At 45.1% G+C, this 27,276-nt stretch overlaps 1 protein-coding gene across 1 annotated transcript in view; it reads left to right on the forward strand.

The window, feature by feature from the left end:
* The window catches only part of RFC1 (replication factor C subunit 1), a 1,497,679-nt gene that overhangs the window by 1,297,434 nt on the left and 172,969 nt on the right, over positions 1–27,276 (forward strand). The window contains exon 22 of the mRNA XM_044063570.1: positions 14,921–15,115. Within this exon, the coding sequence (XP_043919505.1) occupies positions 14,921–15,115 (195 nt within the window). The remainder of the gene's footprint in view (positions 1–14,920; positions 15,116–27,276) is intronic.

Raw genomic sequence — 27,276 nt, forward strand, 5'->3', positions numbered from 1 at the left:
CTGCCTTACTGCCATCTCATCATATCGTTTTTAATAGGCGTAGATTTAGACACTACAACAATGATGGTAAAGATTTCACCACAGAGAGTACAGACCCTTCGGGTACAGGTTCTAGACCTTCTTTTCAAAAGGAAGACTCAAGCAAGGAAAGTTCTAAAAGTACTCGGCACCATGGCAACAGCTGTAAACGTAATATTCTTAGTGCGGCTGCACATGAGAATTCCACAGTGGCTACTGTTCACTCAGTGGTCCATACAGGAACTTCCAGTGCCACACCAGATTATGTTAACATATTCTTGCAGGAGAGACCTTCGTTGGTGTCTTCACTTCACTCATGTGACTTTGGGTCGACCCTTCGTTCTTCCACACCCACTTACCACAGTGACCACTGATGCCTCCCAGATGGGGAGGCATTATCAGGGAAGGACAGTCCAAGGCACTTGGCAGGATCACAAGGCCCATTTGCACATCAACGTCCTAGAGATGAGAGCAGTGCTACTTGCATTGCTGGCATTCCAAGACTCTCTTCCACTAGGAATAATTGCGATCCAAACTGACAATGTCTGTGGTATGGTATATAAACAAACAAGGAGGAGCCAGATCTTACCCCCCTTTGTCGAGAAGCCCTGAGAGTATGGCAGTGGGCAACTTCCTCCCAATGCTTTCTGGTAGTAACGCATATCCCAGGGAAATCCAACGTGATAGCAGACAAACTCAGCAGAGCAATACTGATGCTTCATGAGTGGTCCCTGAAACAAGACATCGCAGAAATATTCCGAAAATGGGGCCAGCCTTGCTGTGATTTTTGCCACGTCCATGAACGCCAAATGAAGCAGCTACCTTGCCCTAATCCTCCCTCTGGGGGAATCCCTAAGGGATGCACTTGTCCACGGCTGGCCCTCGGGTCCTCTCTACGCCTTCCCTCCATTTCCATTGATACCCAAAGTTCATTAGAAAGCCAGCACATTGGGAAAGACCTTAAAACGTCTAGCCCCTTACTGGCCTCGTCAAATTTGGTTCCCCTTTTTGTGGCCTCATCTTCAGGAGGAGCCTTGGATTGTAGACCCAATGCCGGATCTTCTGATCCATCTGTCGAGAAGAATCAATCCATCTCTTCAAACCCTCAAGTTGACAGCTTGGCTGCTCCGATTCCAAATATAGTCAGGTTACCTAACCTTTCACCTTCAGTACAACATATCCTGATTTTTTTTCTCACAAAGCTTCCACGAGAAGATTATATCTCAGCAAATGGAAAAGATTTTCCTCCTGTGCCTTAAAAAATCATATTGACCCTTTCTCTGCACTTATGTCTTCCATGCTAGAATTCTTAGAAAAACTGTTTCATGACGGAGCAGCTGCAGCTAGTGTTAGAGTACAACTGGCAGCAATCTCTAATTTTCATTTTGGAAGGGGGGGGGGGCGAACATCATGTCCCACAGACTTTGTAAAGCTTTCTTGAGAGGCACTAACCTGCTAAGATCCCCCATTAAACCACCTCTACTTCCATGGAACCTAAATTTAGTGTTATCCAGTATTCTTCTTCTTCCCCCTTTTGAACCTGCATCATCCTGTGACTTGAATTTCTTATGATGGAAGGCAATTTTCTTAGTGGCTATCATTTCAGCTAGGATGGTTTTGGAGTTACAAGCATTATCTATTAAACTCCCGTATATGCTGTTTCACAATGACACAGTTTCACTTTGCACAAACCCATCATTTCTACTGAAAGTTTGCTCAGAAGCAAACTTAAATCAGTCCATAGACTTCCCAGTTTTTTTCCCCAAGTATGGCAATAAGGCTGAATACATGTTACACCAACGTGATGTACATAGACAATTACCTTCTATTTACACAGAATAAAGGACTTTAGAAAGACTGACCAATTGTTTGTGCCCTTTTCAGACTGCAAGAAAGATGCTTCAGTGGCGAAAATCACTCTATCCATATGTTTGTCAGATTGCATTACATTCACCTTTCAGTCCATAAATAAGCAACTTTCAGACAAATTAAGAGCTCATTCTACCAGAGCTCTTTTGACCTCTTCTGCCTTTCGTGCAAAATTGCTAATTGATACCATTTGTGCAGCGGCAAAGTGGGCATGGCCTCATACCTTTATCGGTTATTACAAAGTGGATTTGGCCTCCAGGGACAGGGCCTGTTTTGGGTCCACTGTTCTAAAGAATGTTCTCCTGTGAGCAACCCAAGAAAGTACAGAATGAAGGAGAGAGAGGACAACTTCACATAAAGAAGTTGTGTATTCACCATAACATTCCATGTGAATTGTCCATCTTGCGTCCCACCCTCCTACCCCCAGCCTGTAACTCCTGGAAGATCGAGAGGTTACTATTTGGCATCTGATATTCACCGACCCTCTTCTTGGCTTATAAAATAATGGAGTGCCCTAGAGCATCATGGGTTAGGGAGTAAGCCACGAGCTAGTTGGACACTTCAAGGTTTTGTAAATGGTGGAGTCGGAACCAAGGATCGGTTCCAACCCCACAAGTACAGAATGTAAGTGAGATGGACAGCTCACATGGAGCGTTGTGGTGAGCACATAACTTCTTTTTTCATACCATTGTTGGTACACATTTTCCTTTTTAAAAAAAAAAATCGAAACTTTAAACTATAATATCTTAATTTCTTTTTCCGCCATCTTTTCTGCCTGTGTATTTATTTGTAATCGCTGAGAAAAACAAGGGAATGTCTGGTTTTGAGTGATACCAGAAGTGTGAGCGCAAATGACCCAACTCAGACAGACACTCCTTATGTGTGTGTTGTTTGGATCCGGTGCATTCTCAGGAAGACAGTGCCATCTGTCATGGCTTCAGTCACTGGATCCTTATTGAGAGAAGAAAAAAGCTCACTCTGAAAGGCCTTATTCAGACTTCTTTCGACGAGGTCAGATCTGGTTCCCCAAAATTAAAAATGGACGTTGGCTCTCCTCCATCTTCTTTCTCATCTAAACATGGATATTGAAAGAGAAGCAGCAGCTCTGTGCCGACAGTATCTTTGGCACAGTTATCAAAAATGCCTAAGACTTCCCTGGTTCCTACAGTTTCATTGGAAATGACTGGGTAAAAGACTTTACCTGTAGTGCCGTCGGTGCCTTTCTCTATACCGATAGCTTCAGCACTGACTACTATGGTTTCACACCACACATCTTTGAAACCAAAGGAATTCCTGTTTAAAGATAGGCCTCATACTAGGTATTTCCCCTCACTAGACCCTTTTGTAGACTGACCTCCAAGCTCCTTCTTGGAGAAACCCAGGTCCCCATCCTTCGGTCTGTTCTGCCAAGAGCCTCATGGAATCTGATATTTTGAGGCTGGTGGACCAGCTCTTGGCAGTGAGAGGATTGTCCACTTCTGCGGTTCCTAGTCTGTCTGGCTCTGGAACCTTAACTCCAATGATTGTTTCTCCTCTGACTCCAACTGAGCCTTCAGAGGTTCCAGTGCAGACAGTCCCAGTTTCGACTGTCTTGGTGCCGATCAGAAGTGCTAAAAACAGCCTTGGGCTCTTCGGTTTTGTCAGAACCGGAGACCTCCCAGAGTTGCAGCTTCATTGCTAGTTCTGGGGGGGGGCATGGTTCCACTCTGGTATTGTCGGAGCCATCCATGCCCCTCGGATAATCAGCACACATTAGCTCAACACCGGTTTCGGCTTCAGAGGTGGCCTCAGTGCCTGATAGCACCACGGTTATGAAAGCCTATTTCGGTTCTGGGCTCCCATTCCTCTATGGGGGGAGCCTGCCTTACATGCTGTGGAGAGAACCTTGTCCACTGCAGGCATACAGTCAACACCAGTTTTGTCAGACCAGCAGCCCTGCCCTTCCCCTTGCCCAGAGCTTCCTCCAGACTAAACCCTCAGGATCCAAAACCATAGTGGTCATGTCCTCTTTACTCCGGCCCATACCACCAAATAGGTACCCCTGAAGATGAAGCACTTAGACTCCCCTGAAGAGTCTTTCACAGCAGATACTGATTTCAGTGAAGAGGAAGGTTCCCCAAAGTCACCCCCAGAAGATCTCCCCTTCAGAGCTCCTGAAACAGAGGGGTCGCTGGACTTTCCTTCAGCCTTCCTCAAAGGAATCTGTATACCTTGAGGCTTTCTGTGTCTGACTCTCTACCTCCTGCATCTCTCCACCTGCTGACAATCTGATTAAATTGATTGCACAGCGGGTTTTGAAGATACGCAATTCTATTGAGCCAATCCCAAAGAGACTGGACCGTATTTTGTCAGCTCCTCAGCATCAGCAGCATTGGGTGAAATGAATGCCAGTAGATACCATGGTGGTAGAGCCACCAAAAAGGAACTTGTTGATAAAAGTCCTATCTGTCCTAATAGAGTCTAAGGACGATGGATAGATTCAGGAAGCACATATAAGCTTCGACTTTCGCATTAAGGTCCTTGAATTACATGGCACATTTCACAAGACTTCAACGAAGTCTGATAAAAGAACTATCAGATACTCAACAGGAGCAGTAACTAAAAGTAACTAAAGAAGTTCAAGAAAAGGTAACTTCTCAGTTGGCAACCCTAGATTCTATTTGCAGCTCATCCATGAGGCTTATTGCACACGCAGCTGAAGGGATGATGAGGGCAGCAGGTTCAGGAGTAGCCATTAGGAGACGCACCTGGATGCGCTTATGCGAGTTCATGGAGCCACTTAAGTCTTCTTTCGTCAATGCTTCTTTTGACGAAACATCCCTTTTTGGCCCCAAAGTTAGACACCCTTACCACATGTGAGAAAGTTCCTTTCTGCCATGGATTTTCCACTCCTCATCGGTCTTACTCCAGGAAACAGAGAAGTGGGAAGCTGTGGTTAAGAAGTCTCAAGGACCTTTCCACAACTGATATGGCAATGACTTCCCCCAGGGCAGGGGGGGTAACAGTGGAAGACACTGTGCACAAGGCAGAGGTGGCCTGCAAAGTCAGGGTTCTAGAGATTCTTTCCCTGGGAACTCATATCAGCACTCCTGAAAGGAAATCCGATTGCAGTCCTCTAGAGGCAGTCGGGGGGCAATTATCCCTGCACCTACCTGCCTGGCATAGGATAACAGTAAACAGTTGGCCGCAGAGGATCATAACCAGAGGTTGCATTATCCCTTTTTCAGAAAATTGAAAAAATCCCAGAAGTTCCACCCAGTCACAGGGATGCAGCAGTCTTAGAAATTCAAAAACTGCTCAACAGAAGTCACCCAAGCAATCCCACCAGATCGTATATGATCCGGAGTTTAGTCAAGCTTTTTTCTTTAGTGCCAAAGAAAACAGGGGACTGGAGTCCAATTTTGCATCTCAATCAGTTGACCAAATCAGTTCAACAAACCAAATTCTAGATGGTCACAGTTCAGTCTATACTTCCGTTCTTAAGAAAAGATGATTGGATGGCCTCAGTAAATCTTCAAGATGCATGTTAGCAAAAATGGATGAGTGATCCAGAAGATGCCTGTGCTTCCGGCTGGGAGACAGTCATCATCAGTTCAGAGCCCTGCACTTTGGTCTCACCACTGCTCCCAGAGTGTTCGCCAAATGGATTGCAGTGGTAGCAGCCCACTTCTGACTGCAAGGATTCTTTCCATTTCCATACCTAGACATCTGGCTCCTCACCACTCCCACCAGGCATCTACTTTTGCAGGCAATATGTTCTACAAACTTGTTCCTTGTTGGGGATCACTATAAACGTAGAAAAATCCCATACAGAGCAAACACAGCAATTGGCATTCATAGGAGCAGTACTAAACACAAACACCAGCATTGCGTCTCTTCCAAAGAGGGACTTCAAAGAATAGGATTGCAAGTCAGTCAGATTATTCGCAGAAAAAAGGTGACTACAAGGCTGTTCCTACAAACTCTAGGATCAATGTCAGCCTCTGTCACTTTAGTTCCCCTTTTGAGATATCACATGCTGATTCTTCAATGGCTCTTTGTATTTCAGTGGTCATGAGTGAATCAGCCAATGTCCCATCTGATATTACTCACCAACTTATGCAAGAGAGACCTGAGTTGGAGCCTTCACTCCAACAAAATTATGTCAGGCAGACCCTTTGTCCCTCTTCAACCCCAAGCCATAGTTGCCATGGATGCGTCCCAGATAGGGTGGAGGGACATTATCTGGGAAACAGTCCAAGCCATTTGGTCCCAGCTAGAGGCCAGTTTGCAAATCCGTGTTCTAGAGATGAGGGCAGTGCTCTTCAAGCATTGCAGATATTCCAAGGGAATGATTGCGATTCAAACAGACATGTCAGTAGTCTGGTACATCAGCAAGCAAGGAAGGAACCAGATCTTGCCCTCTTTGTCAAGAAGCACTCTGAGTATTTGGCAATGGGCAGTTTCATATGACTGCTTTCTAATTGCAACACATTCCCGGGAGCTCCAACATGATTGCGGACAAATTGAGCAGGTCTGTCCTGATGCCTCATGAGTGGTCTCTCAATCTGTTTGTGGCAGAAATGATATTCTGCCACTTAGGCCAGCCTTGCTGCGATCTCTTTGTATCCACCCTGAACAAGTGCAGCAGCTCCTTTGCCCTAATTCCCCCTCCAGGGGAGTCACCAATAGACAATGTCCTTCACGATTGCCTCCCCCCCCCCCCCAGTCTGTTGCATGCCTTTCCCCCGATTCCTCTCGTATACAAGTTTCTAAGAAAGCCACCGGTCGAAGAACAAAATAATTCTCATTGCCCCATTCTGGCCTTGTGCGGTGTGGTTTTCCTTCCTTTGGCCTCATCTAATTGGGAAACCTTGAAGACTGGACCCAGATCCAGACCTTTTGTCCCATCTGGACACACTAGTTCATCCGAATCTTCAAATTCTGAAGCTCACTGCGTGGCTTCTCCAATTCCAGTGATTACCAGGCATTCTACTGTCACTTCCCCAGTTTAAAAAATTGTTCTAACTTCCCACAAACATTCGAGTAGAAGTTTGTACTTCAGCAACAGCAAGTGTCAGAAATTTTAAAAATGGGCTTTAGAGGCTAATCTCGATCCATTTTCAGCACCAATTGATAAGGTCCTGGAGATGTTCATCATGTTTCACTGTTGCAGCCATTACAGTTGGGTTATCCTGCTGGCAGGCTACCCGCAGTCGGGCTGAATTCCAAAGTCTTGGACCGGCGTCGGTTGCTGTCGCCTCTTCCCTAACGTCAGTGCGCCAGGGGTATAAAAGATGCAGCCAACGCCATTTTCTTCAGTTTTTCTTGCGCGGTGCCCGAAGCAAAAGCAGTTCGCAAGTGCCGGTCGGCCGACTCCTGAGATTTCGAATTTCAGATCCGAAGTCTTCATTAACGCTAAGTACCCCGTTGGGAAAACTTTTTTCTTGCTCCAGACCGATGTCAGATAAAGTCAACAACTGTATTTCTTGTGGGAAGCAAATGCCTCATAAGGATTTCCACTCTTACTGTATTCCTTGCCTAGACCCTGACCGCGACGTTGCTTGTTGTTGGTTTTGTGCTAGATTTAACCAACGCACTATTAAGTGTCTGTACGATTTTGCCTTTCATTACTTTGGCCGCAGATTCAATTATACAATGCCGGTGGAGCAGCCGATGACCGAAGTTTATAAAAAACGCAAGGATAAAGACAAGGACAGGCATCAGAGTTCCAAAACCAACGATGAGGCTTTCTCTAAGCTAGTCGGCTCACCGGTTCTCAGTGAGGCACTTTCGCTGCCCCTGACACCCGCTACCTCAGAGCCATAGGCCGCTTCCGACTCCCACGTGGAGCCGACTGGGCCTCTGGAAACTCAAGGTATTGGATCCTCGGAAACTTTTCCCTCAGATGGGTCCGGAGCCGCTGTGCAGGCATCTGCTTCTGAGGGTGTTTTCAGACCTACATAGTTATATGTAAAGGCATCTTCAGCTTCAAAGACTAAAGCAGCTCTAAAGACAAAGAAACAAGTACAGCAGTCTACAGGACAGACTTCCATGCCTAAAAAACAGATGCTCAAAATGGCCGAAGACCTTATTACTTTGATCAGAGGTTCCCATCCCCCTCCTGATAAGAGGCCTAGGCAAGAGAGAGAATATGAATCTTCAGATCAGGTTTCCATTTCCTCTGATTCCTCCTCTGATAAGGAATACTCTCTTCCTCCCTATGAGGATTCTGATGCTGAAGAATCTATTCCTTCAGCTTCTCCTCCTGAGGATTACTCTTTGGGGAAACCCTGCATACTATGAGGGAGCACTTTCATTGGGAGAGCCAGGATTATTCAGAATCCAAGAAAAGGCTCAGAGATTTTCTTTTACTTCCTCAGCACAGGCCCCTTGCTATTCCTCCTGTTCTGGACATTGTAGATGATGCTTTTTCAGAGTCCGGCCTGTCTCCAGACTGTATACCCCCTGCACCCATTAAGCCAGACAGGTACTACAGTGTTCCAGATTCACATAAGTTTCTATATAAAAATCCTGCTGCTCACCCAGAAACTATCTCTCAGGGTCCCAAAGGGGTCAAGGCTTCCACTGCAAAAACCCCTGTTGCCTCTGATAGGGATTCTAGAGCACTGGACAGATGGGGGGGGGGGGAGTTTACACTTCTGCTACCTTGGCTGTAAGGGCTTTAAATTGTCAGTTTCATATGTTTAAATATCAGCAATACTTAATGTCACTGTTAAAACAGAAAATGTTGACAAATTCTGAATTTGCTAAAAACAAGGAAATGCAGGATTTATTGCATGCAGCTGAACAGGTGGGAAAACATACTTTGCAATGTGGTTTTGATTCTTTGGAGGCCTCTTGTAGGGCCGCTGTAACGGGTTCTGTGATTAGGAGGCATGCTTGGTTAAAGGAACAAAATCTGCCTGATCATGTTAAAGCAAAATTATTAGATGCTCCATTACAGCATGATACTTTGATTGGTGTTAAGGCAGAAGAGGTGTGAAAGAGTGACAAAAAGCACAAATAACAGAAAAAAAAACACACTGCAACTGATATCCTACGACCACTGCAGTAGTAAACAAATTTATTTAAACAAAGTCACGAACCACAAATCCACAATAATAATCCAAGGTCAAGCTCTTTCGTCAATAGTTCTGATGAAGTCTGTTGACGAAAGCGCTTGACCTTGGATTATTGTTGTGGATTTGTGGTTCTTGACTTTGTTTAAATAAATTTGTTTACTACTACAGTGGTCGTAGGATATCGGTTGCAGAGTGTTTTTTTTTTCTGTTATTAAGGCAGAAGAGGTGTTGAAGAAAATGGAGGATAAAGCAAAATCTATGCAGACAGTTAAGGATTTCTTACATGTACAGCCACCCAGATTTAGCAGGAACTGGCCTTCAAAACAATTGGTCCTTTCCAGTGTCAGATAGGCCACAAAGAGGCAGATACAGGTGCCCTAGAAGCAGATCCCAGCCCCAAGGCTCATACAGGCCTAAAGAATGGGGTGCTTCTACCTCCAAAAGTGGAGAAGACGCATCTCAACCTTATAGGAAACAGTCGCAATGACTTTCCTCTACCAGTACCAAACACTTATGTTTTGGATGCTCCCTTAGGGGGAAAGTAGTACTTTTTTCCACAAAACTGGCACATGATCACCCAGGGCAAATGGGTCTTGAATATAGTGTCTCAGGGTTACAGGTTCCACTTTCACACCCTGCCAAAGGCAAAAGGCATGCCAGACCTGCCACACAATCAATGGGCAGAGGCACAAAAGCAAGTTTCATCCCTCATGGACATGAGGGCCATTCAGCGAGTACCACTACAGGAGCAGGGACAAGGATTTTACTCACGACCTTTCTTGGTACCCAGAAAGGACAAAGCCTGGCGACCAATACTGGACCTGTCTATTCTAAACACTTTTCTGGACGTTCCAAAATTCAAAATGTTAACTCTGCAGCAGCTTCTGCCCATGCTGGGCAAGAAGGCTTGGCTTGTAACCTTGGACCTAAAAGAGGCATACCTGCATGTCCCAATCAAACACTCTTGCAGAAGATACCTCAGATTCATAGCTGGCTCAAAACCCTACCAATTCACTGAACTGCCCTTTGGCTTATCTACTGCGCCCAGGGTCTTCACAAAATGCCTGGCACCAGTAATTGCTTTTTGCAGACAAAGAGGAATTCAAATATATCCCTACTTGGACGACTGCCTTATTCAAGCAGAGAACAAGGACATCTTACTAAAGCATCTGGCGTTTGTAAAAAGATTGCTAATTTGCCTAGGGTACACAGTAAACGAAAAGAAATCAAAGCTAGTACCCTCTCAAGATATAATATTCCTGGGTGCAAGCTTTAATACAACTGCCCAGATGGCTTATCTCACACCAGACAAACAAAGGCAACTGACTTCTTATTTCGACATGTTGGCAACAAAAACCCAGTTATCTGCAAGAAAAATACTGTAGGCTTTGGGCTTCATGACATCCTGCATTCTGTTAATTCCATATGCAAGACTGCACATGAGGAAACTACAATGGTATCTAAAAAGTGTTTGGACTCAGCATTGCCACAGCCTGGAAAAACTAATTACCCTCATTCCCTGCCTGCAACAGGAGTTTCGATGGTGGGCACAGGCCTGTCACCACAACAAGGGACAGCCTTTCACTTTACTCACTGCCAGGCAGACAGTAACAACAGATGCATCAGATTATGCCTGGGGGGCCCACATGGCAGAAAAATGTATTCAGGGCACATGGCCCACAAGCCAAATACATCTTCATATCAATCTAAAAGAAATGCTGGCTGTCCAAAATGCCCTGACAGCTTTCAAGGATCTGCTTCATCCAGGACAACTGCTAATAAAGACTGACAGTACTACAGTCATGTGGTACATAAACCAGCAGGGAGGCACACATTCCTACCCCCTCTGCAGACAAGCCATGGTTTTGTGGAACACAGCATTGACTTTTCAAGTACACCTACAAGCGCAATTTCTGCCAGGAAAGACAAATACTCTGGCAGACTATCTAAGCAGAAACCTCATGGATCCTCACGAGTGGAAACTAGATCCACAAATCTTCAGCATGATAACAAGGAAATGGGGATGCCCAGACATGGATCCATTTGCCTCCCCTCACAACTGCCAACTACAGAGACTTTGTACAAGGACTTATCACAAGCTAGCATGGAAAGTGGATGCTCTAACATTCAGCTGAAAAACCTCACAGTATATGCCTTTCCTCCACTACCTCTCCTCCTCAAGGTACTCCTAAAGGTCAGACAAGAGAAGCCAAAAATGATCCTGATTGCCCCAGACTGGCCACGCCAGCATTGGTACCCAGTCCTAAACAGCTTGTCTCAAGGCCCAGCCTGGACATTACCTCAAATTCCTCATTTACTGACCCAACAAAGCAATCAGATACTGCACAGCCAACTCAGAACCCTAAATCTGGCTGCATGGCGGATAACGTAACCATTCAGAACACACCTCTCTCCAAATCAGTTATGGATGTCATTCTGGAGGCCAGGAGGCCCAGCACTAAAAAATCATATGCAGAAAAGTGGAAGAGATTCTGTGCTTGGAACCAGGCGCAAGGAATTGACATGCTTGTACCAAATATTCCTCAGATTTTACAATACCTAACTGAGATACTGGACAAAGGCTTATTCTTTTCATCAATTAAGATCCATGCCTCTGCCATTTCAGCTCAATACAATACGGACCCACCTATTTTTTCACATCCACTACTAAGGCAGTACCTCAGAGGGGCAAAAAACATAAGACCCCCAAGAAGAGCACCAATACCTGCATGGGACCTCAAATTTGTCTTGGAAAAACTCACGCTGCCTCCTTTTGAGCCAGCCAATACAGCTGAGATAAAATTCTTATGGAAAACAGCTCTGCTCTTAGCAATTACTTCAGCAAGAAGAGTCTGTGTGAGTTACAGGCTCTAATGGCGGTTGAACCTTGCATAATTTTCCATCCGGACAGGGTTTCTCTGAGGACAAACCCAACATTTATGCCTAAGGTTAGTGTCCAGTGTGGCTCTTAATCAAACAATTCACTTGCCTACCTTTTATCCAAATCCACAGAATAAGGGGGTGAAACTGCTACATTCTTTGGACATACACACACAGCTACGCTTCTACTTGGACAAAACTAAAGCTTTCAGAAAGTCTGAGCAACTTAGTGGCATTTGCTGCAGAATCTCAAGGAAAAGCTATCTCAAAGCAGACTATTTCCAAATGGATAGCCCACTGCATTTGTTTCTGCTATTCTCAACATGGCAAATAAGTGCCTAAGGGCATCAGGCCACACTCAACCAGAGCAGCAGCTGCTTCAGCAGCCTTCCTCAGAGGAGTACCAACCAAGGACATTTTGGAGGCTGCAACTTGGACTTCAGTGCACACTTTTACAAAGCACTACTACTTACCTCTTTACTCTAAATCCAGAGCAGGCATCGCCACTGCAGTTCTGCAGGGCCTCTTAGCCTCTCCTAATTCTATTTAGGCCCAGCCACCCAACCTCAGCTTTTGGGATTCAAGCCAAATGTAGTGACTGCAACAGTGAAACACGATGAACATAGTATAGTTGTGTACCTACCATAAATGTAGATGTTCGAGTGTATTCACTGTTGCAGTCCAGGTTACCCACCCACCATCCCCCTTTCTTTGCTGGGACTTATCTGTACTTCTCTATTCTATACAACCTATGTGGTGTATTTGCTTGTAGAGGAAGATTGTTTTATTTTAGTGCATGCTCTTTTATTGGCATAATTTCTAAGCCTACCCTTCGGGGGGCACCTGACATCTGGGGCAAGAAAAACTGAAGAAAATGGCGTCGGCTGCATCTTTTATACCGCTGGCGCGCTGATGTCAGGGAAGAGGCAACAGCAACCGACGCCAGACCAAGACTTTGGAATTCAAGCCCGACTGCAGGTAGTCTGCCAGTAGGATAACCCAAGTGTAATGACTGCAACAGTGAATACACTCAAACATCTACATTTATGGTAGGTACACAACTGTACTTTAACAATGCTTTTTGAAGCAGGAGCATCTACCTTGACCATATGAGTGCATCTAGCTGCGATCTCAAATTTTCATATTGGTTTGAATGACCGTGTTAATGTCCCACAAACTTTGTAAAGCTTTTCTAAAAGGAACTTTGATGCTCAGACCCCCATACAGAGACCCTTATGCACCTTGGGACTTGAATCTGGTACTTCAGTTAGTTCCCTTTTTGAACCTTCTGCAACTTATGATCTCAAGTTTTTATCCTGGAAAACATTATTGCTAATGGCTATTAATTCTGCAAGGAGGATATCTGAGCTGCAGGCATAGTCTTGCAAAACCATACCTTACTTTCCATAAAGACAGAGTTTCCTTGCGAACAAATCCTTTTCTACCAGAGATAGTGTCCAAAACCATTATCAACCAGACTCTTCAACTTCCAGTTTTTTACCCCATCTTCTCAGACAAGGGTGAACATTGTCTACATTTACTAGATTTGCATCGACAATTGCATTTTTACCTTCAAAGGTAATCAGAAAGTCAGACTAGTTGTTTGTTTCCTTCTGTTTTGCTACTATGGGAGAACCTGTTTCTAAGGTTACTCTATCTTAACGACTGTATAACTTACAACAAAAAGAAAGTGCAACTACCGGGACCTGTTAAAGCACATTCAGCAAGGGCAGTAGCCACTTCTGCAGTCTTTCACTCCAGAGCTTCTATTGATTATATTTGTGCAGTGGCTACCTGGGCTTCCCCTCATACCTCTGTTACTCATTACAAGCTGGATCTGGTCTGTAGGGGGCAAGCATCATTTGGCTCTATGGTGTCTAGAATAGTATTTTGTGAGACCTCCTAGGATTTAGGTAGCTGGGGACTCTGTCCCACAGTCAAGAATTAAGTGAAGATAGACAACATCAGAAAAAGAAGTTGTCTTACCATAACATTCCATCTGTGTTGTCAATCTTCACTTATTCTTTACATCTCCACCCTCCTTCCCCCTGCCCTTCGGTTTCTTGGTGGAACGGATCTTTCTTAAAAGATTGGCTTTCCCTTTTAGAAATACAGATATGGTGTCTAGTCTGTTAGTTCCTGTCTGTCACTGTTTTATACAAACTCAATCTGAGGTAGTCCTGCAAGGAGCATTATGGGTAAAGCTTAGCTCAAGAGTTTTGCAGGGCACAAACTGGAATAACGGCCCCACAGTCAAGGATAAGTGAAGATCGACAACACAGACAGAATGTTATGGTAAGACACAACTTTTTTTTTTGACCATTACTACTGCATGGTAAAGAAACCTGGGCAATGAAAACAGAGCTGTTGAAAAAGCTAAAGGTGATGGAGATGCAATGCCTGGGATTTGGTGGTATGATGCACGCTGTGGGACAAACAAGGAAATGGACATCAGAGCAATAGCCCAAGTAGTTCCAGTTGTAGAGACAGTCGGAGATCAGGTTATGGTGGTTTGGGCAGATGAGCAGGAAGGCAGAAGAAAATCTAGTGAAGAAGATTTGAACAGACACAAGGAAGTCAAGAGGAAACAAGGGTATTCAGCAAAAAGATGGGTGGATTGTGTGAGAGATGACCTGCAACAGTCGGGCAAGACTGTTGAAGAAGGTTGTAGAGTGGCATTGAACTGGGTGTGATACAGTTGATGTGACACCCCAACCCAAATGGGGTTGATTGAAAATAAAGCCATTTAGCAAAATGAATAGGCCAGATTTTAATGTAAGTGCATCTCATTGCGTATATTAAATTTCATGTATGCCATGCACTGTGGCGTAGATGGAATATGCTTGGATTACATCTGTTTTTCCTCCAAGACCTGCTTTTATGCAAGGATTGTTCTTCACTTTTTCTTTCATATTTTATTTTCATGGTGTCTTTTATTTTTCCCTTTCTATTGCATATTTACTATATTGTGCTGTTTCACATTTTCCATAGTGTAGAATTTTTTGTTAGTTGTAAATGGTCTAGCTTTTGTTGACATGTATTTATATTTACCAGGTATGTAGATTATACTTCTCCCTTTCATTTCTCAGGTTAAAGCTGCTTTCACACGTGCTTATAATAAAGAATCACATTTGACACCGTACTCTCTGCAAGCAGTTAAGAAAACTAAACGGGGAGGAGGGGGAATCCCTGAAACAGAGTTTGGTGAAGAGATGGATACAGGAGATGCATTGACCGAAGAAACTGCAGCAGATGAAAATATTGAAACAGATGCAATGATTAAGGTAACTTGCATGTTTATCAGTTTGATAGGAAATGTGTACTACTTTTTTACTGGGTAGACTATGGTTGGCTTGTATAATAACTCCCCCCACCCGGCATTTGTCCTCTTGGTTTTGTATATGTATACTGAAGTCGCTGATAACGGTTTATCATTCCCAGTCCTGACTTAAATTTCTTGTGCCAGAAAGTGGACAAGACTTTCATCCTCCTTAACCACAGTCACTATTTTTATTGTCTCCCTTCAGTGGGCCTAAGTGAGCAGTTTTCCTCAAGCCTCCACGAACAAGTTTAAAGGATGACTTACTGACTATTCTAAAGGGTAGATGTTATGTTGTCCTATCTCACCTTATTTCTTACACTGATGGGTTTGGAGCCGATCTGCAGCTCCGACTCGGCCGAATACTTAGCTGAACATCTCAAGCCTGGCTCTTGGCAAGAAAGTATCCCACAATGCAGTGGTGTAATTTCCCAGATCTCATTTGCTGCTTTACGAGGTTGGATCTGCTCATCTTGGCCGTGGTTAAGTTGTGATATATTTTATGTTAAGTTGTCTGTCTCGCCTTCATTCTTGCTGGTTGGGTTCGGAGCCGATCCTCAGCTCCGACTCTGCCATCTTCAAAAGCTCAAGAGCTGCTTACTGGCACGAGGCCCCCCTATATCCCATGATGCCTGGCACTAGATACCCAGATCTCGTTTGCCGCTTCTGCTGCGAGGTTGTTCTACTGGCTCAGGTCGTATAAAACTTTATTATTGTATTTTTCTTGTCACAAAACTGTTAGTTTTTAGTGTAGAATTAGTCGTTGGAAAAATCTGTTGTATTGTGGTTAGTTTTCTCCAAATCCTGATTACTTATCCTCAAGAAACTCGTTTAAGTTAGTTTCCCCTCCCCCCTTCTCTCCCTTTCCTTACCTCAGAAAGGTTTTTCCGTTTTAGAGGATAACCCTTTCTCTCTATCTCTCTCAAAAAAAAAATATATATATATATATGTGTGTGTGTGTGTGTGTGTGTGTGTGTGTGTTGTTGTTGTTGTGTCTTTCAGCTTTTCCCCGGTTAAGGGTCGCCACAGCAGAACTCCGGTCCGCTAATGATTGGTAGTTGATTTTTACGTGCCGAGTTACCAGCCCTGACGCAAAACCTTCAATGAAGGTATGCCCATTCACGCATGTCTCCACGCAGAAGACACTCTGCGAATCGAACTGGACAGTGTCTTACTGTGAGGCGACAATGCTACCGCAGCACCATCACCGCGGTATGTATATATAATATATCTATATATATATATATATATATATATATATATATATATATATATATATATATTTCTTTAGTATCACTGTTAGTGTTTAGTGTCAGTTATCTATAATGTTTGTAGTACTGCTTTTAGTTTTGGTTGTGGTAGCTGTAGTCTGCAATTTTTAGTGGTTAGTACTTTAACCTTTCCATGTGTTTTTTTTCTTGCCCTTGGTTTTCCTCAGGATGTCCAAGGATCCTAAGCCGTCCGGATTCAAGAAGTGTGACTCATGCTGTCAGAAGATGTCTCTGACAGATGGTCACATTTCTTGTGTTTATTGTCTGGGCGCGTGCACCTGCAGGACTCTTGCTCCATTTGCCATGTTTTCAGTCCAAGAGTCCTGCAGGAGCGCAAAAACAAGTTGATCCTGAGGGCTTTGCTTAAGCCCCAAGAGTCACCGGCGAAGGTTCAGCCCGTGAAATCTTCCAGGCCACCTAAACCTTCGGCTCCCAGTTCGGAGCCATCGTTGGGTGAAGCCATACCATCCATCTCGGCTCCGGCTGGAACCGATGTTCCTCCCTCCCAGTCGGCTCTGACACTATGTTCATCGTGCATACAGCTGCAGTCATAACAGATGGGTTCTCCTGCCGTCAGGCGGGTCCTCGGTCGGCCGAATTCCAAAGTCTAGGTCCGGCGTCTGTTGTCGTCGCTTCTTCCCTGACATCAGTGCGACAGGGGTATGAAGGAACCAGTCAACGCCATTTTCTTCAATCTTTCTTGCCGCGCGGTGCCCAAAGCAGAAGCATTTCGCAAGTGCCGGTCGGCCAGCTCCTGAGATTACGAAAATTTGGAAACCGAAGTCTTCTTAAAAGCTAAGTACCCCGTTGGGGAAACATTTCTTGCCTCAGACCGATGTCAGACAAAGTTAATAATTGTATTTCTTGTGGGAAGCAAATACCGCATAAGGATTTCCATTCCCTCTGTATACCTTGTTTAGGCCCAGACCACGACGTCTCGGTCTGTCACTTTTGTGCTATAGTCAACAAACGCACTGTTAAGCGTCGGGCGGAGTTCGCCCAGCATTATTTTGGGAAAGCATTTAACTATACTATGTCGTCGGATACTCCGACTCCAGTTTTGTCTAAAAAACGCAAAGACAAGGACCGACACACGAGGTCCGCGGCCTCTACCGACACCACGCCAAAGCCGACTACACGTGGTCTTGTTCTTAGCGAGGCGCCTACGCAGCCCCTGACTACTGACGACACTTCTTTGACGGTGTCTCCTGTGCCCGAGGTCGCAGGCTCCTCTGCCCACACCCCGACTACAGATACCGAAGCCACTCTTGGCGTTGAAACTCAGAATGTGGACAGGTCCACCTCCACTCAAGGTGTCTTCAGACCTTCCTCTTCTTTCTCCATCAAGGCTTTCACAAAGTCTAAAGCTACCATGCACTCTAAGAGACCAGCTACACAGGGCCCATCTCCAGGCCCCATGCCTAAGAAACAGATGCTTAAGATGGCTGAGGATTTAATTACTCTTATCAGAGGTTCTCAGCCCCCACCGGACAAAAGGCCCAGAGTGGAGGAAGATTCCCCCTCCTCTGATCAGGGCTCCATTATTTCAGAGCACTCTGATGATCAGGAACATTCTTACTCCCCCTTTGAAGACTCTGATGCGGAGGAGTCCATCCTGTATCCCCCCTGAGGATTACTCATTTGGGGAAACTTTACATACCTTAAGGGAACACTTCCACTGGGAAGGCCAAGATTATTCAGATTCCAAGAAAAGGCTCAGGGAATTTCTCTTGCTACCTCAGCACAGGCCTCTGGCTATACCTCCCGTCTTGGACATCCTAGATGATGTTTACTCTGAGGTCTGCCTTAACCCGGACTCTCTGCCTCCAGCTCCAGTTAAGCCTGACAGGTACTACAGGGTTCCTGACTCACCAATTTCTATACAAAAGCCATGCTGCTGACCCAGAAACCATCTCACAGGGCCCTAAGGGAGTTAAGGCCTCCATTGCTAAAAATCCATTGCCTTCCGAGAGAGATTCCAGATCCTTAGAAAGCTGGGGAAAAAAGGTATATACCTCGGCTACCTTATCCATGAGGACCTTAAACTGTCAGTTTCATATGCTAAAATACCAACAGTTTTTGCTATCACAATTGAAAAGTAAAATGTCGCAACCTGAACAACCAGACTTGAAGGAGTTGCAGGATTTGGTGCATAGTGCAGAACAAGTGGGTAAGCATACCTTGCAATGTGGTTTTGATGCTCTAGAGGCCTCATGTAGAGCTGCTGTTATGAAAATGGAGGAAAAGGCTAAATCAATGCAAACTGTGAAAGAATTTCTACAGGTTCAACCCCCACGTTTTAGTAGAAATTGGCCTTCCAAAAACTGGTCCTTTCCTGCCACAGACAGATCCCAAAGAGGCAGATACAGGCACCCGAGGGGCAGAGGACAATCCCAAGGATCGTTTAGAGGCAGATAATGGCAAGCTCCTACACAAAGAGGTGGTGAGGACAACTCGCAATCTTTCAGAAAGCAAACCCAATGACTCTCCCCTTTGCATGCCAACCAGGTCTCAAATGGCAGCTCCTTTAGGAGGAAAGCTGGCATTATTTTCAAAAAATTGGCATATTGTCACAAAGGACAAATGGATCATGGACATTATAAAGAGAGGCTACAAATTCCATTTTCACACCCTTCCAAAAATGAGAGGCATGCCAAACCTGCCACACAATCAAAGGGCAGAGGCACAAAGGCAAATTACAGATCTCATAAACATGAAAGCTATTCAAGAGGTACCTACGCACGAACAAGGTCAAGGTTTTTATTCCAGGCTATTTCTGGTGCCAAGGAAGGGAACAGATTGGAGACCTATTTTGGATCTATCCATCCTAAACACATTTCTACTCGTACCAAAATTCAAGATGTTCACTCTACAGCAACTTCTTCCCATGCTGGGCAAGGAGTCTTGGCTGGTAACATTGGACCTCAAGGAGGCATACCTGCATGTCACAATCAGACAAAATTGCAGAAGGTACCTCAGATTTCTTGCAGGTTCAACCCATTATCAATTCTCTGCTTTGCCCTTTGGCTTATCTACTGCGCCCAGAGTATTCACGAAATGCATGGCATCAGTAATTGCCTACTGCAGACTTCAACGGTTACAAATATACCCCTATTTGGGACGACTGCCTGATCCAAGCGGACAGCAAGCACATTCTTCTGAAACATCTGGCTTATGTAATAATGTTATTGAACTCTCTGGGATACACAGTCAACAAAAAGAAATCAAGACTAATACCCTCTCGGAAGATAATTTTCCTGGGTGCCAATTTGGACACAAACACCCAGATGGCCTACCTCACGCCAGAGAAGCAGGGGCAACTAATTCAATACTTCAGAACACTAGCAAATTGCACCAGGCTGACTGCAAGGAAAATCCTGCAGGCTCTGGGATTCATGGCATCTTGCATCTTACTAATCCCATGTGTTAGATTTTATGAATATAAATCTGAAATTAATTATGTTGTAAATATGCTGAAAGAAAAGGCTTGCTTAAATGCAGAAACAAAGTTTAAGTAAAATGTGATCAGCAGTCATACTAAATGACCATGGCTTGGAAAAGGAATCTGCTGAATGGACATTATTCCCTTACAGACTCAAGGCAGGATGTTATGCAAGAACAAAAATGCAAAATCTGCTCTTAAAGAACAATGGCATGTTATTCTGCATGGAAAAAACAGGATAACAGATGTTTTTATACAAAGATCCAAATAAAATACAGGATGTTCACACTGTCAGAAAAGTTGATCTCTGACCATGTGTTTTCTCAAAAATATGTTTTTCTTCATAAAAAACAGGATATGCTTATCAGCATTGACATAAGAACACATGTTTCTATACACAGATTCAAATAGAATACAGGACAATGTGTTTCCTCAAAAATATGTTTTTCTACATGGACATCAGGACACTGTTACAGGATATTCACACTGTCAGAAAAGCTGGTCTCTTACAAGACATTGTTAAACAAGGAAGTTTAGTATTGTTTCTACAGGATAAGCAATTCTCCAAAATATGTTTATGCATGACTAAAAGAGTATATAAAGAGCTGTATAAATCCAGTTGTTTAGGGATATGGTAGGAACACATTTGGTGTTCTGAGGTAAATGTTATATCTCTCACATCATCTGTACTATATGAGAAGTAAAGTTGGAACAGTACTTTTAAGCTGCAACGTTTGTCCAGTTTTATTTATTATAAAAGTTATTGGTTACTGCTCTTAAAGACAAGTGCTGCAAAGTATATTCTCTCATCAGTGTATATTCTGCAAGTTTCTGTATGCAACAGACTGTGAATGCAAATATAACTAGACTTTGAATTTTAGCAAGAATCCAGCCAGCAAGACTGAGTGTCTTAAGAACACTGCAAATCCATCACACCAAGCAAGAAGCAAGTAAGAGCAATATATAATATTTTTTCACCATGTGCAAAGCTGCATATGAGGAAACTACAATGGTACCTGAAAAACATATGGTCTCAACACAGCCACAGTTTGGAAACAATAATACCACTAATTCCATGTCTGCAAAAGGAATTTCTGTGGTGGACTCAAGCATGTCAAACAAACACAGGTCTTCCATTTAGCAAGCCTCAAGCAAATCAAGTCATCACAACAGCCTCGGACTATGCCTGGGGGGCGCACATGACAGATCGGTGCATTCAGGGCAAATGGTCCCAAAAAGAGAAGCACCTTCACATCAATCTAAAAGAAATGCTAGCAGTAATAAATGCTATTATAGCTTTCAAAGACCTTCTGCAACCAGGTCAACTATTGATAAGAACGGACAACACCACAGTTATGTGGTACATAAACAGGGAGGGACACATTCTTACCCCCTATGCAGACTGGCCATGTCACTTTGGAACATGGCCATGGACTTACAAATGGAACTACAAGCACAGTACTTGCCAGGCAAGGAAAACATGCTGGCAGACAACCTAAGCAGGAATATGACAGATCCACACGAATGGAAATTGCATCCAAAAGTTTTTACAGAAATAATCCAAGAATGGGGAAGGCCAGACATAGATCTCTTTGCCTCCCACAAGAATCATCAATTGACAAAATTCTGCTCAAGGATCTTCCATCCAAAGGCCTGGAGAGTGGACGCTCTCTCTTTCAGTTGGACATCAATGACAGTTTATGCCTTCCCACCTCTTCCTCTGCTGCCCAAAGTTCTATTAAAGACCAGAGCAGACAGACCAAAGATGATTCTCATTGCTCCGGACTGGCCAAGGCAACACTGGTACCCACTCCTGAGGAGCCTGACGCATTCCCCACCTTGGACCCTGCCTCTAATGCCTCCTCTTCTGACTCAGCACAGTTTCAAAACTCTTCACAGTCAGCTAAAAACACTCAATCTAGCCGCATGGAAGATTCCTTAGCATCACAACAGGCCCTACTCTCCAAGGAGGTGCAGGATGTCATTTTGGAGGCCAGAAGACCATCAACTAGAAAAGCTTACTCCGCAAAATGGAAACATTTTTCTGTCTGGAATGAGAAAAAGGGCCAGGATCCTGGAAAACTGAATTTACCTCAAATACTACAATATTTGGCTGAACTGCTAAGCAGTGGACTTTCTTTCTCCTCCATCAAAATCCATGCCTCAGCCATTTCTGCAGAATACAACACTGATCCACCTTTATTCTCTCACCCTCTCTTAAGACAGTTCCTCAGAGGGGCTAAGAATTTAAGGCCTCTAAGGAAACAACCAATACCTGCTTGGGATCTTAATTTCATTCTGGAAAAACTGACCTTGCCTCCCTTTGAGCCAGCTGCCCCATCAGATTTGCAATATTTGTCCTGGAAAACAGCTTTCCTTCTGGCTATCACCTCAGCTCGTAGAGTTTCAGAACTACAGGCTGTCATGGCTGTCCAGCCTTTTATCATCTTCCATCAGGACAGAGTTTCATTACGAACCAACCCATCCTTTATGCCTAAAGTGGTATCCAGGGTAGCTTTAAATCAGGCCATACATTTACCTACTTTTTATCCAAATCCTCAAAACAAAGGGGAGAGATTACTACATTCCCTGGACATCCACAGACAACTGCGTTATTATTTGGACAGAACAAAGCCTTTCAGAAAATCAGAACAGCTCTTTCTGGCCTATGCGGTAGGAGCTCGGGGGAAGCCAATTTCCAAACAGACAATCTCAAAATGGGTAGCCCACCGCATACGCTTTTGCTATTCCTTTCATGGCAAAACTGTTCCTACAGGCATTAGAACTCATTCCACCAGGGCCACAGCCACCTCTGCAGCCTTCCTCAGAGGAGTTCCTACCAAGGATATTTTGGAAGCAGCCACTTGGAGTTCTGTGCATACCTTCTCCAAGCACTACAACCTACCATTATACTCCAAATCTAGAGCAGGCTTTGCCACTGCAGTCTTGCAGGGCATTTTGGCTCCTCCTAGTTCCACCTAGTGCCTTCCACCCCTTTCTTAGCTTTGGGATTCTACCCATCTGTTATGACTGCAGCTGTATGCACGATGAACATAGTACAGTTTTGTACCTACCATAAATGTAGATGTTCGAGTGCTAATACAGCTGCAGTCCAGGTTTCCCTCCCTCCTTCCCCTCTTGGGACAGGCCTATAGGCGAACACATCCTCATACAACCTGATTGGGGTATTCATTTATGATGTATTTGCTTGCAACTACTGTATTTTGATTATATTGCACTGCATTATCACACAAATTTATGTATTGCCTTCCTTCTGGGGGCACCTGACATCTGGGGCAAGAAAAACTGAAGAAAATGGCGTTGACTGGTTCCTTTATACCCCTGTCGCACTGACGTCAGGGAAGAAGCGACGACAACTGACGCTGGACCTAGACTTTGGAATTCGGCCGACCGAGGACCCGCCTGACGGCAGGAGAACCCATCTGTTATGACTGCGGCTGTATTAGCACTCGAACATCTACATTTATGGTAGGTACAAAACTGTACTTTCTTCGGAGCCATCTGAGAGTCGAAAAAGGTCCAGGTCTCCTCCTCTGGAGTCGATACATTCGGCTCCGAAATCGCCTCTGCTCCATTCGGAGCGTAGTCATTGCTCATCCAACTCTTCTCGGTCCTCAAGACTTTCGGACCATGACTTGGAAAGAGCGGTCAGTAGGCTTCTAAAATCGCAGGCCCTAGCCAAAATGTTGTCCAGCCCCCCTCATCAGGTGTCTGCTCCTTCCACGTCTGTAGATATTCCTCCTCCGACTCATCCTATGAGCTCAGAGCCGGAGTTCGTTGGGGTTCGAGTTGTGGAACCGTCTGCTCTGATCCCTTCCATAGTACCGTCCCTGGAGGGATCTGGGCGCCGAGACTCCCTCGTTGGCTCCGAGGGGGCGAGTGGCATCGGACCCTTGTCCCGACTCCGATGTCCTTCAAGGATGCATCTGCAGTCATCACATATGGGTTGTCCTGCCTCAGGCAGCCCTTCGGTCGGCTGGATTCCAAAGTCTGGGTCCGGCGTCGGCTGATGTCGCCCTTTCCCCGACGTCAGAGCGCCTGGGGTATAAAAGCGTCAGCCGACGCCATCTTCCTCAGGCTTTCTTGCCGCGTGGTGCCCGAAGCAGAAGCAGTTCGCAAGTGCCGGTCGGCCAGCTCCTGTAATTCAGCTACCGAAGACTTCAAAAAGCTAAGTACCTCATTAGGGACTCTTTCTTGCCTCAGCCGATGTCAGATAAAATTAATAATTGCTTAACTTGTGGGAAACAAATACCTCATAAGGATTTCCACTCTTACTGCCTTCCCTGCGTAGGCCCAGACCACGACGTCTCGGCCTGTTCAGCCTGTGCTTCCTTCAACCGACGCACTCTTAGACGTCGGGCGGAGTTTGCAGAGGAATTTTTTGGGGCTAGTTTTGCTTACAATATGCCGTCGGAGACTCCGACTTCCCATTTAGTTAAGAAACGGAAGGACAAGGACCGACACACGCGGGCCGCGGTTTTGGCTGAAACCACGGCCAGGCCTACCGCGAGTGACTCGGTCTCGGCTGAAACAGAGTCCTTGGTACTTCCATCCACCGAAACCGCTCAACCGACTACCTCGGCACCGGAGGCCCCTGCTGAGTCGGTTATTGAATTTCCTTCAGAAACTGGTGATGTCCTTCAAGGATGCATCTGCAGTCATAACAAATGGGTTGTCCTGCCTCAGGCAGCCCTTCGGTCGGCCGGATTCCAAAGTCTGGGTCTGGCCTCGGCTGATGTCGCACTTCACCCGACGTCATAGCTGCTGGGGTATAAAGGCATCAGCCGACGCCATTTTCCTCAGTCTTTCTTGCCGCGCGGTGCACGAAGCAGAAGCTGTTCGCAAGTGCCAGTTGGTCAGATCCAGAGATTTCAACGTACCGAAGACTTCTAAAAAGCTAAGTACCCCGTTGGGGACTCTTTCTTGCCTCAGCCGATGTCAGACAAAGTAAATAATTGTTTAACTTGTGGGAAACAAATACCTCATAAGGATTTCCACTCTTACTGCCTTCCTTGCTTAGGCCCAGACCACGACGTATCAGCTTGTTTAGCCTGTGCTTCCTTCAACCGACGGACTCTTAGACGTCGGTCGGAGTTTGCAGAAGAGTTTTGGCTCCGCTTTTGCATATAAAATGCCGTCGGAGACTCCGACTACACATTTAGCTAAAAAACGCAAAGAAAAGGACCGACACTCGCGGCCCGCGGTTTCGGCTGAAACCACGGTTAGGCCTACCGCGAGTGTCTCGGTTTCGGCTGAAACAGAGACCTCGGTTCTCCCTTCGGCCGAAAGCATGCCTCCGATAACCGAGACCACACAGGCCATGGCTGAGTCGGCTACAGAAATTCCTGCTGAAGTAGCAGGCACACAAGAGTTGTCTGACACTATTCCGTTGGACATCTCTACTCCTGCACGTGGGGCAGCTAGACCCCCTGCTTCTATGTCTATCAAGGCCTTTTCCAGGGCTAAAGCAGCCAAACTTTCCAAGGCCTTACCTTCAAAAGCTCCCTCTCACAGGCCTACCTCAAGTTCCCAGATTCTCAGCCTTGCTGAGGACCTTATTTCTCTGATCAGGGGAACCCATCCTCACCCAGACAGGGCCTCACAACCCCCTCCTGAAAAGAGGCCTAGGACTGAACCCCCTGAACCTCTGTCCTCTGACTACTCCTCGGATGGTTCAGATGTATCGGACCATCAGGAAGGCCCGTACTCACCTTATGAGGATTCTGATGCAGGAGACTCCATTCCTTCTGCCTCTCCTCCAGAGGAATTTTCTTTTGGGGAAACCCTACACTCAATGAGGGAACACTTCCAATGGCAGGGTCAGGATTTTTCTGATTCTAGGAAAAGGCTAAGGACTTTTTTACACTTACCACAGCATAGGCCTTTAGCCATTCCTCCTGTACTATCAGTTGTTGATGATGCATACAATGATGCCAGTACTGCCCCTGATTCTCTTCCGGCCCCTGCAAAGCCTGACAGATACTACAGGGTCCAGGATTCTAACTACCACTTGTATAAGGCTCATGCTGCAGACCCAGAAACCATTTCTCAGGGCCCTAAAGGTGTTGCAGCTGCCTCTGCCAAAAACCCACTACCATCTGAAAGAGAATCTAGAGCTTTAGAGAGATGGGGTAAAAAGGTTTATACATCTGCTACTCTTTCTGCCAGGGCTTTAAACTGTCAATTTCACATGATACAGTACCAGGAATTTTTGTTAGATCAGCTGAATAAAAAACTGGCCTCTCCTGAACCTTTAGACCGTAAGTCCCTTCAGTATTTGGTACACAATTCTCAGCAGGTCAGTAATCATTTCTTAAAATGTGGCTATGATGCACTGGAGGCTTCATTTAGATCAGCTATGACTGGAGCAGTGATTCGAAGGCATGCCTGGTTAAAAGAACAATCCTTACCAGACCATGTTAAGTCTAAACTCCTGGATGTGCCCCTATGGAGAAACAAAGTTTGTTTGGCTCCCCTGCACAGGAGGTTCTAAAGAAAGTGGAAGAAAAAGCAAAATCTGTCCAAACAGTCAAGGATTTTTTGCAGGTCCAACCTCCGAGGTTTAGCAGAAATTGGCCTTCAAAGAATTGGTCCTTTCCAGACAACTCCAGAGCACAGAGAGGCAGAAATAGACGCCCAAGAGGCAGAGGTCAATCTAGGGGTGCCTACAGGGGTCGTCAGTGGCAACCTGCCAACCAAAGAAGTGCCGCCATAGCTGCGACTGCAACCACTTCTACAGGACAGACACAATGACTTGGCTCTGATTCCGCCTACCAGGGAACAACTGGAAGCACCCTTGGAAAGCTAGCCTTATTCTCAAGAAATTGGCATTGTATTACAGGAGACAAATGGACTTTACAAACAATAGACAAGGGCTACAGGTTTCACTTCCACACTCTACCAAAAAAGAGAGGAATGCCAAACCTTCCACCAAGCCAGAAATCAGAGGCTCTAAAACAAATCATCAGTTTACTAAGGATGAGAGCAATAGAAAAGGTACCATCTATGGAACAAGGCCAAGGATTTTACTCCAGACTATTCCTTGTACCAAGAAAAGAAAATCAATGGAGGCGTATTCTCGATTTGTCTGCACTGAACACATACCTCATTGTTCCAAAATTCAAAATGCTGACCCTACAGCAACTTCTTCCCATGTTGGGCAAGGAGTCTTGGCTGGTGACTCTAGATCTCAAGGAGGCATACCTGCACGTCCCTATACGACCAGATTGCAGAAGACACCTCAGATTTCTTGCAGGATCAGAGCATTATCAATTCTCAGCATTGCCCTTTGGCTTATCTACTGCCCAGAGTATTCACGAAATGCCTGGCATCAGTAATTGCTCATTGCAGGCTTCAGGGAATTCAAATCTACCCATACCTGGACGACTGCCT

This window comes from Protopterus annectens, chromosome 2.part1, assembly GCF_019279795.1.
Source record: "Protopterus annectens isolate FY-2018-M chromosome 2.part1, PAN1.0, whole genome shotgun sequence".
Classification (NCBI taxonomy): Eukaryota; Metazoa; Chordata; order Ceratodontiformes; family Protopteridae; genus Protopterus; species Protopterus annectens.